Source organism: Scyliorhinus torazame, chromosome 16 (assembly GCF_047496885.1).
Source record: "Scyliorhinus torazame isolate Kashiwa2021f chromosome 16, sScyTor2.1, whole genome shotgun sequence".
Lineage (NCBI taxonomy): Eukaryota > Metazoa > Chordata > Chondrichthyes > Carcharhiniformes > Scyliorhinidae > Scyliorhinus > Scyliorhinus torazame.
Genome location: NC_092722.1, coordinates 197,344,738 through 197,355,896, shown reverse-complemented (window position 1 = coordinate 197,355,896; position 11,159 = coordinate 197,344,738). Strand labels below are relative to the sequence as shown.

At 54.7% G+C, this 11,159-nt stretch overlaps 1 protein-coding gene across 1 annotated transcript; it reads left to right on the top strand.

The window, feature by feature from the left end:
- Window positions 1-257: 257 nt before the first annotated feature.
- On the top strand, window positions 258-6,750 carry calhm1b (calcium homeostasis modulator 1b). The gene is made up of 2 exons (XM_072477638.1): window positions 258-812; window positions 6,289-6,750. Exons 1-2 carry the CDS (start codon window positions 258-260, stop codon window positions 6,748-6,750), a joined length of 1,017 nt encoding a protein of 338 aa, XP_072333739.1.
- The last annotated feature ends 4,409 nt before the right edge of the window (window positions 6,751-11,159 follow it).

Genomic DNA, 11,159 nt, shown 5'->3' with positions numbered 1-11,159 from the left:
TGATTGCTCAGATTTTAAACCCTGAATTCCAGCTGGATTCACCATTCAGTAGCCCCACCTGCTGGACAGGTGTGGTCTTGCAGTGCGTCAGCCACACTCGCCCAGTGTTGAGTGACAGCCCTGCTCCCAATTGGATAACAGATTTACACCTGAGGATTCAGTAACTCCGAGCCCTGGAGGCGGGAGTTTACCAGACACAGACTCTGCTCCCGGTGGATCTGCACAAGTTTTGCTTCTCTCCTGTCTCTGCTCCCGACATGGATCGTTTTGCCAATATCTTCCGCTACTTCCAGTCCAACTCGGAGTCAATGATGAATGGGATTTGTGGAATCCTGGCCTTGGCAAGTATCCGGATCTACAATTCCTTCCAGTTTATCTGTCCCTGTTTGCCCATTTACAACACCATCTATGGAATCGGTGTGATGTTCCTGCCACCCATTATCCTCTTTCTCTGCGGCGTTATTGTCAATAAACACTCGCTGCTGATGCTGGAGGAATGGCAGCGTCCCGAGGGATACAGGAGCAAGGATGCTTCCTTACTCAGCTACATGTTCCTGGCTGTTGTCCAGAGGGCTGCCCTGAGCCCTGCCGTTTGGCTGGTTGTTTGTCTGCTGGATGGAAAGTGCGTTGTCTGTGCCTTCAGCACCTCAGTGGATCCCAGTCGCTTTGCCAACATGAGTGAGTGCCCTGGAGAAGAGCTCCTGAGCCTCCTGTCCAAGGTGCCCTGCAAAGACCTCCCGTCTGAGCATCTTCAACACCACCTCACCTTCCCCAGGAATGCAGTGTATCGGTACCTCCGCTCCATCTCCCAGGTAATCCAGCTGCAAAGTCATCACCATTCATTTGGGGGAGGATCTGGAGGCCTTGGAGAGGGTGGGGAGGAGATTTATTGGAACGGGAGCAGGGATGAGGGACGTCAGTTATTGCAGAAGCTGCGATTGTTCTCGGAGCAGCGAAGGTTCAGATTGAGATGTTCAAAATCACAAAAAGTTTTCTCTGAAAATGGCCAATGTTTGGCTGATCTCAGGATTCACTCCCTGTACAGAATGGTCACCCTCTCCTTGACTCTCCTCCCTCACTCTCCCCTCGCTCTCCCCTCCCTCACTCTCTCCTCACTCTGCTCCCTTGCTCTCTCTACACCCCCATCCTCTCGTTCACTCGCTCCTCTCTCACATTTTCTTCCTTTCCTCGCTTTCTCCTCCATTCTTATCTTCTCACTCATTCTCCCTCCCTCACTCTCTCCTCCCTCGCTCTCTTCCCCCTCGCTCTCGCCCTCACTCTCTCCCTCACTCTCTCCTCCCTCACTCTCCCCTCCCTCACTCTCCCCTCTCTCCTCCCTCACTCATTCCTCCCTCGCTCTCCCCTCCCTCGCGCTCCCCCCCTCGTTCCCCCTCTCTCGTTCTTTCCTCCCTCACTCTCTCCTCCCTCACTCTCCCCTCCCTCACTCTCTCCTCCCTCACTCTCTCCTCCCTCACTCTCTCCTCCCTCACTCTCTCCACCCTCACTCTCTCCTCCCTTACCCTCCCCTCCCTCATTCTCCCCTCTCTCCTCCCTCACTCTCTCCTCCCTCACTCTCTCCACCCTCACTCTCTCCTCCCTCACTCTCCCCTCCCTCACTCTCCCCTCTCTCCTCCCTCACTCTCTCCTCCCGCGCTCTCTCCTCCCTCACTCTCTCCTCCCTCACTCTCTCCACCCTCACTCTCTCCTCCCTTACCCTCCCCTCCCTCATTCTCCCCTCTCTCCTCCCTCACTCGTTCCTCCCTCGCTCTCTCCTCCCTCGTTCTCCTTCGCTCTCCCCTCCCTCATTCCCCCCTCCTTAGCTCTCACCTCCCTTGTTCTCCCTCGTTCTCCCTCCCTCACTCTCCCCTCCTTCACTCTTTCCTCCCTTGTTCTCCCTCCCTCGCTCTCCCCTCCCTCATTCTCCCTCGGTCTCCCTCCTTCGCTCTCCTCTACCTCGCTCTCCCTCCCTCGCTCTCCCTCACTCACTCTCCCCTCCCTCGCTCTCCCTCACTCTCCTCTCCCTCGCTCTCCCTCCCTCGCTCTCCCCTCCCTCGGTCTCCCTCCTTTGCTCTCCTCTCCCTCGCTCTCCCTCCCTCGCTCTCCCCTCCCTCGGTCTCCCTCCTTCGCTCTCCCCTCCCTCGCTCTCCCTCCCTCACTCTCCCCTCCCTCGCTCTCCCTCACTCTCCCCTCCCTCACTCTCCTCTCCCTTGCTCTCCCCTCCCTCGCTCTCCTTCCCTCGCTCTCCCTCCCTCGCTCTCCCCTCCCTCGCTCTCCCTCCTTCGCTCTCCTCTCCCTCGCTCTCCCTCCCTCATTCTCCCTCACTCTCCTCTCCCTCGCTCTCCCTCCCTCGCTCTCCCCTCCCTCGCTCTCCCTCCCTTGCTCTCCTCTCCCTCGCTCTCCCTCCTTCGCTCTCCCCTCCCTCGCTCTCCCCTCCCTCGCTCTCCTCTCCCTCGCTCTCCCTCGCTCGCTCTCCCTCCCTCGCTCTCCCTCCCTCGCTCTCCTCTCCCTCGCTCTCCCTCCCTCGCTCTCCCCCCTCGCTCTCCCTCCCTCGCTCTCCCCTCCCTCGCTCTCCCCTCCCTCGCTCTCCCTCCCTCGCTCTCCCTCCCTCGCTCTCCCTCCCTCGCTCTCCCCTCCCTCACTCTCCCCTCCCTCGCTCTCCCTCTCTCGCTCTCCCCTCCCTCACTCTCCCCTCCCTCGCTCTCCCTCCCTCGCTCTCCCTCCCTCACTCTCCCCTCCCTCACTCTCCCCTCCCTTGCTCTCCCCTCCCTCGCTCTCCCTCGCTCTCCCTCCCTCGCTCTCCCCTCCCTCGCTCTCCCTCCCTCGCTCTCCCTCCCTCCCTCGCTCTCCCTTCTCGCTCTCCCTCCCTCGCTCTCCCATCCCTCGCTCTCCCTCCCTCGCTCTCCCCTCCCTCGGTCTCCCTCCCTCGCTCTCCCTCCCTCATTCTCCCTCACTCTCCTCTCCCTCGCTCTCCCTCCCTCGCTCTCCCTCCCTCACTCTCCTCTCCCTCGCTCTCCCTCCCTCGCTCTCCCCTCCCTCGCTCTCCCCTCCCTCACTCTCCCTCCCTCGCTCTCCCTCCCTCGCTCTCCCTCACTCTCCTCTCCCTCGCTCTCCCTCGCTCTCCCTCCCTCGCTCTCCTCTCCCTTGCTCTCCCCCCTCGCTCTCCCTCCCTCGCTCTCCTCTCCCTTGCTCTCCCCCCTCGCTCTCCCTCCCTCGCTCTCCCTCCCTCGCTCTCCTCTCCCTCGCTCTCCCCCCTCGCTCTCCCTCCCTCGCTCTCCCTCCCTCGCTCTCCCTCCCTCGCTCTCCCCTCCCTCGCTCTCCCCTCCCTCGCTCTCCCCTCCCTCGCTCTCCCCTCCCTCGCTCTCCCTCCCTCCCTTGCTCTCCCCTCCCTCGCTCTCCCCTCCCTCGCTCTCCCTCCCTCGCTCTCCTCTCCCTCGCTCTCCTCTCCCTCGCTCTCCCCTCCCTCGCTCTCCCCTCCCTCGCTCTCCCTCCCTCCCTCGCCTCTCCCTCACTCTCCCTCCCTCGCTCCCCCCTCCCTCGCTCTCCCTCCCTCGCTCTCCCTCGCTCTCCTCTCCCTCGCTCTCCTCTCCCTCGCTCTCCCCTCCCTCGCTCTCCCCTCCCTCGCTCTCCCTCCCTCCCTCGCTCTCCCCTCCCTCGCTCTCCCCTCCCTCGCTCTCCCTCCCTCGCTCTCCCCTCCCTCGCTCTCCCTCCCTCGCTCTCCCCTCCCTCGCTCTCCCTCCCTCCCTCGCTCTCCCCTCCCTCGCTCTCCCCTCCCTCGCTCTCCCTCCCTCGCTCTCCTCTCCCTCACTCTCCCTCCCTCGCTCTCCCTCCCTCGCTCCCCCCTCCCTCGCTCTCCCTCCCTCGCTCTCCCCTCCCTCGCTCTCCCCTCCCTCGCTCTCCCTCCCTCCCTCGCTCTCCCCTCCCTCGCTCTCCCCTCCCTCGCTCTCCCTCGCTCTCCTCTCCCTCACTCTCCCTCCCTCGCTCCCCCTCCCTCGCTCTCCTCTCTCTCGCTCCCCCCTCCCTCGCTCTCCTCTCCCTCGCTCTCCTCTCCCTTGCTCTCCTCTCCCTCGCTCTCCCCTCCCTCGCTCTCCCTCGCTCTCCTCTCCCTCACTCTCCCTCCCTCGCTCCCCCTCCCTCGCTCTCCTCTCCCTCGCTCTCCTCTCCCTCGCTCTCCCCTCCCTCGCTCTCCCTCGCTCTCCTCTCCCTCACTCTCCCTCCCTCGCTCCCCCCTCCCTCGCTCTCCTCTCCCTCGCTCTCCTCTCCCTCGCTCTCCTCTCCCTCGCTCTCCCCTCCCTCGCTCTCCCCCCCTCGCTCTCCCTCCCTCGCTCTCCTCTCCCTCGCTCTCCCCTCCCTCGCTCTCCCCCCTCGCTCTCCCTCCCTCGCTCTCCCTCCCTCGCTCTCCTCTCCCTTGCTCTCCCTCCCTCCCTCGCTCTCCATCCCTCGCTCTCCTCTCCCTCACTCTCCCTCCCTCGCTCTCCTCTCCCTCGCTCTCCTCTCCCTCGCTCTCCCCTCCCTCGCTCTCCCTCGCTCTCCTCTCCCTCACTCCCCCCTCCCTCGCTCTCCTCTCCCTCGCTCTCCCCTCCCTCGCTCTCCCCCCCTCGCTCTCCTCTCCCTCGCTCTCCCCTCCCTCGCTCTCCCTCCCTCGCTCTCCTCTCCCTTGCTCTCCCTCCCTCCCTCGCTCTCCCCTCCCTCGCTCTCCCTCCCTCGCTCTCCTCTCCCTCGCTCTCCCTCCCTCGCTCTCCCTCCCTCGCTCTCCCTCCCTCGCTCTCCTCTCCCTTGCTCTCCCCTCCCTCGCTCTCCTCTCCCTCGCTCTCCCTCCCTCGCTCTCCCTCCCTCGCTCTCCTCTCCCTTGCTCTCCCCTCCCTCGCTCTCCTCTCCCTCGCTCTCCCTCCCTCGCTCTCCCTCCCTCGCTCTCCCTCCCTCGCTCTCCTCTCCCTTGCTCTCCCTCCCTCGCTCTCCCTCCCTCGCTCTCTCCCTCCCTTGCTCTCCCTCCCTCGCTCTCCCTCCCTCGCTCTCCTCTCCCTTGCTCTCCCTCCCTCGCTCTCCCTCCCTCGCTCTCCCTCCCTCGCTCTCCCTCCCTCGCTCTCCCTCCCTCGCTCTCCCTCCCTCGCTCTCCCTCCCTCGCTCTCTCCCTCCCTTGCTCTCCCTCCCTCGCTCTCCCTCCCTCGCTCTCCTCTCCCTTGCTCTCCCTCCCTCGCTCTCCCTCCCTCGCTCTCCCTCCCTCGCTCTCCCTCCCTCGCTCTCCTCTCCCTTGCTCTCCCTCTGTCACTTTCTCTGCTCCAAAGCGAATGATTGTTTAAACCTTTGACCTTTCTGATCTGATCTGTTTTGTGTCTCGATGATTTGAATGAAAATGTGATTGGGCCGTGTTCTGGGGCCGAGCCCCGCACTGAGAGCCATGCCTTTGAGGGGCGCCGTCGGGAAGTCCTTCTCCACACGGGAGGGCGTGAAAATTTGGGATTTTCTTGACCCAAAGGCTGTTGAGATTGGAGGTCAGTTGGAAATTTCACAACTGAGATCGATAGATTTTGGACGTAAACGGGATTAAGGACCTCGGAACCAAGGGTGGTAAATGGATTAAGGTAGAAATTAGTCATTGTCTAATTTACTGATGGAACAGGCTTAAGGGGCTGGATGGTGTTAATCCTGTTTCTATGACGATATCTATATCGTTGTTTAATATGAAACATGATGATTGCATAATCCCTGGGCAACGATTAATGCAGAGGACAGAGTCAAGGTTCAAAGGGTAAGGGGCAGCGCGGTAGCACAGTGGTTAGCACTGTTGCTTCACAGCGCCAGGGTCCCAGGTTCGATTCCCCGCTGGGTCACTGTCTGTGCGGAGTCTGCACGTTCTCCCCGTGTGTGCGTGGGTTTCCTCCGGGTGCTCAGGTTTCCTCCCACAGTCCAAAGACGTGCGGGTGAGGTGGATTGGCCATGCTAAATTGCCCCTTAGTGTCCAAAAATGTTAGGTGGGGTTTACTGGTTTACAGGGATAGAGTGGAGGTGTGGGCTTAAGTAGGATGCCCTTTCCAAGGGCTGGTGCAGACTCGATGGGCCGAATGGCCTCCCTGCACTGTAAATTCTATGGTAACATTGTGGCAGGAACCAGGGGGCAGGATTAATCTCATAACACAAAGTTGGGCTAAATTCCCAAAATAGGTGCGGGATACTGGGATCATTCAACAAACAGCCAGTAGGGCAATGTTGGGGTCGGGAGGGTTCCAGTTTCCAGTGAGATTAGCCTTTCGTTTGGTCTACCAACGGCTGTTCTTGAACTGTCGTCCTCAGGCCCTGGGATGGACAATCCTCCTCCTGCTGATCTTGGCTGCATTCCTCGCTCGCTGCTTCAAGCCGTGTTCCAAACATGTGATCTTCCTGCAGAGCAGGTACTGGAGCAACTACATTGATATTGAGCAGAGTACCTTTGAAGAGACGTGCTGTGAGCATGCGCGAGCTTTCGCCCGCCACTCTGTCAGCCAATTCTTCCACAGCAATCTGGCTGACTTGAAGACACATTGTTCAGGAATGGCTGATCTGACGGGGGACGAGAGTCACCATCTGCACGGCATCAGAAACAAGGAACAACTCAATCACCTCCTGATGAAGTGGTTCAAGGCAAAACCCTCGCTAAATATCAGCCCCATCAGCAAACAGCAATTTAATTCTTACCCTCTCACAACCTGGGATAATCGACACGCCCAGCACAAAGCCACAATGCCAAAGAATGCAGGCCACCAGACCTTGCTGTAAGAGGGTGTGTGTCCCGCTTGTGTCTCTGCTTGACTTCCAGAAAAGAATGAACTCCATCCAACATGAGCAGGTGTCAGTCAACCACACGTCAGCCACTCCTTCCCTCCACTAACCAAAAACGTTCACCCTCCACCATCTGGCCTGGGCTTGCGAAATCCTACCAACAGTCCTGGCTTGAGACAATTCACACCTCTTTAACCTGGGATTAGCCCTCTCTCTGAATCTGTAAAGACGTAATTACCTGCAAATACTGCCATTCAAAGTATTCTCTGGCATCTTTGACTTTGACCATATAAATGTTTCTGGAACATATCTCTCCATTCACCTGAGGAAGGAGAAGTGCTCCGAAAGCTAGTGATTTGAAACAAACCTGTTGTAGTTTAACCTGGTGTTGTAAGATGTCTTACTGTAACCAAAAACTGTTACTCCTCCCACACAACTTAGCTTGCCAACACACACATAATATAGGTCACTCTGTATGAATCAGTCTGTATCAGTCACTCTCCTGTATCAGTCACTCTCCTCTATCAATCACTCTCCTCTCCTGTATCAGTCACTCTCCGCTATCAATCACTCTCCTGTATCAGTCACTCTCCGCTATCAATCAATCTCCTGTATTAATCACTCTCCTGTATCAATCACTCTCCTGTATCAGTCACTCTCTATCAGTCACTCTCCTGTATCAGTCACTCTCCTGTATCAGTCACTCTGTATCAGTCACGCTCCTGTATCAATCACTCTCCTGTATCAGTCACTCTACTGCAACAGTCACTCTCCTGTATCAATCACTCTCCTGTATCAGTCACTCTCCTGTATCAGTCACTCTGCTGTGTCAATCATTCACCTGTACCAGTCACGCCTGTATCAGCCATTCACCTGTATCAATCACTCTCCTGTATCTGTCACTCTGTATCAGTCACTCTCCTGTATCAGTCACTCTCCTGTATCAGTCACTCTCTTGCATCAATCACTCTCCTGTATCAGTCACTCTCCTGTATCAATCACTCTCCTGTATCAGTCACTCTCCTGTATCAGTCACTCTCTTGTATCAATCACTCTCCTGTATCAATCACTCTCCTGTATCAGTCACTCTCCTGTATCAATCACTCTCCTGTATCAGTCACTCTCCTGTATCAATCACTCTCCTGTATCAGTCACTCTCCTGTATCAATCACTCTCCTGTATAAATCACTCTCCTGTATCAGTCACTCTCCTGTATCAGTCACTCTCCTGTATCAGTCACTCTCCTGTATCAATCACTCTCCTGTATCAGTCACTCTCCTGTATCAGTCACTCTCCTGTATCAGTCACTCTCCTGTATCAATCACTCTCCTGTATCAGTCACTCTCCTGTATCAATCACTCTCCTGTATCAGTCACTCTCCTGTATCAATCACTCTCCTGTATCAGTCACTCTCCTGTATCAATCACTCTCCTGTATCAGTCACTCTCCTGTATCAGTCACTCTCCTGTATCAGTCACTCGGTATCAATCACTCTCCTGTATCTGTCACTCTGTATCAGTCACTCTCCTGTATCAGTCACTCTCCTGTATCAGTCACTCTCTTGTATCAATCACTCTCCTGTATCAATCACTCTCCTGTATCAGTCACTCTCCTGTATCAATCACTCTCCTGTATCAGTCACTCTCCTGTATCAATCACTCTCCTGTATCAATCACTCTCCTGTAGCAATCACTCTCCTGTATCAGTCACTCTGTATCAGTCACTCTCCTGTATCAATCACTCTCCTGTATCTGTCACTCTGTATCAGTCACTCTCCTGTATCAGTCACTCTCCTGTACCAATCACTCTCCTGTAGCAGTCACTCTCCTGTATCAGTCAATCTGTATCAGTCACTCTCCTGTATCAATCACTCTCCTGTATCAATCACTCTCCTGTATCAGTCACTCTCCTGTACCAATCACTCTCCTGTAGCAGTCACTCTCCTGTATCAGTCAATCTGTATCAGTCACTCTCCTGTATCAATCACTCTCCTGTATCAGTCACTCTCCTGTACCAATCACTCTCCTGTAGCAGTCACTCTCCTGTATCAGTCAATCTGTATCAGTCACTCTCCTGTATCAATCACTCTCCTGTATCAATCACTCTCCTGTATCAGTCACTCTCCTGTATCAGTCACTCTGTATCAGTCACTCTCCTGTATCAATCACTCTCCTGTATCAGTCACTCTCCTGTACCAATCACTCTCCTGTAGCAGTCACTCTCCTGTATCAGTCAATCTGTATCAGTCACTCTCCTGTATCAATCACTCTCCTGTATCAGTCACTCTCCTGTATCAGTCACTCTCCTGTATCACTCACTCGGTATCAATCACTCTCCTGTACCAGTCAATCTGTATCAGTCATTCTCCTGTATCAGTCACTCTCCTGTATCAATCACTCTCCTGTATCTGTCACTCTGTATCAGTCACTCTCCTGTATCAGTCACTCTCCTGTATCAGTCACTCGGTATCAATCACTCTCCTGTACCAGTCAATCTGTATCAGTCACTCTCCTGTATCAGTCAATCTCCTGTATCAGTCACTCTGTATCAATCACTCTCCTCTATCAGTCACTCGGTATCAATCACTCTCCTGTATCAGTCACTCTCCTGTATCAGTCACTCTCCTGTATCAATCACTCTCCTGTATCAGTCACTCTCCTGTATCAGTCACTCCCCTGTATCAGTCACTCTGTATCAGTCACTCTGTATCAGTCACTCTCCTGTATCAATCACTCTCCTGTATCAGTCACTCTCCTGTATCAATCACTCTCCTGTATCAGTCACTCTCCTGTATCAGTCACTCCCCTGTATCAGTCACTCTGTATCAGTCACTCTCCTGTATCAGTCACTCTGTATCAATCACTCTCCTGTATCAGTCACTCTCCTGTATCAGTCACTCTCCTGTATCAGTCACTCTCCTGTATCAGTCACCCCCCTGTATCAGTCACTCTGTATCAGTCACTCTCCTGTATCAGTCACTCCCCTGTATCAGTCACTCTGTATCAGTCACTCTCCTGTATCAGTCACTCAGTATCAATCACTCTCCTGTATCAGTCAATCTGTATCAATCACTCTCCTGTATCAGTAACTCTGTATCAGTCACACCCCTGTATCAGTCACTCTGTTTCAGTCACTCTCCTGCATCAATCACTCTCCTGCATCAATCACTCTCCTGTGTCAGTCACTCTGTATCAGTCACTCTCCTGTATCAGTCACTCTGTTTCAGTCACTCTCCTGCATCAGTCACTCTCCAGCATCAATCACTCTCCTGTATCAATCACTCTCCTGTATCTGTCACTCTGTATCTGTCACTTTCCTGTATCAGTCACTCTCCTGTATCAGTCACTCACCTGTATCAGTCACTCTCCTGTATCAATCTCTCTCCTGTATCAGTCACTCTCCTGTATCAGTCACTCACCTGTATTACTCACTCTCCTGTATCAATCACTCTCTTGTATCAGTCACTCACCTGAATCAGTCACTCTGTATCAGCCACTCTCCTGTATCAGTCACTCTGTATCAATCACTCTCCTGTATCAGTCACTCTGTATCAATCACTCTCCTGTATCAGTCACTCTGTATCAATCACTCTCCTGTATCAGTCACTCTCCTGTATCAGTCACTCTGTATCAATCACCCTCCTGTATCAGTCACTCTATATCAATCACTCCCCTGTATCAGTCACTCTACTGTATCAGTCACTCTGTATCAGTCACTGTCCTGTATCAATCACTCTCCAGTATCAGTGACTCTGTATCAGTCACTCCTCTGTATCAGTCACTCTCCTGTATCAGTCACTCTGTACCAGACACTCTCCTGTAATCAGTCACTCTGTATCAGTCAATCTATATCAATCATTCTCCTGTATCTGTCACTCTACTGTATCAGTCACTCTGTATCAGTCACTGTCCTGTATCAATCACTCTCCAGTATCAGTGACTCTGTATCAGTCACTCCCCTGTATCAGTCACTCTCCTGTATCAGTCACTCAGTATCAATCACTCTCCTGTATCTATCACTCTCCTGTATCAGTCAACCTCCTGTATCAGTTACTCGCCTGTATCAATCACTCTCCTGCATCAGTAACTGTCCTGTATCTATAACTCTCCTGTATCAATCACTCTCCTGTATCAGTCACTCTCCTGTATCAATCACTCTCCTGTATCAGTCACTCTCCTGTATCAGTCACTCTCCTGTATCAGTCACTCGGTATCAATCACTCTCCTGTATCAATCACTCTGTATCAGTCACTCTCCAGTATCAGTGAATCTGTATCAGTCACTCTCCTGTATCAGTCACTCTCCTGTATCAGTCATTCTCTTGTATCAATCACTCTCCTGTATCAATCACTCTCCTGTATCAGTCACTCTCCTGTATCAATCACTCTCCTGTATCAGTCACTCTCC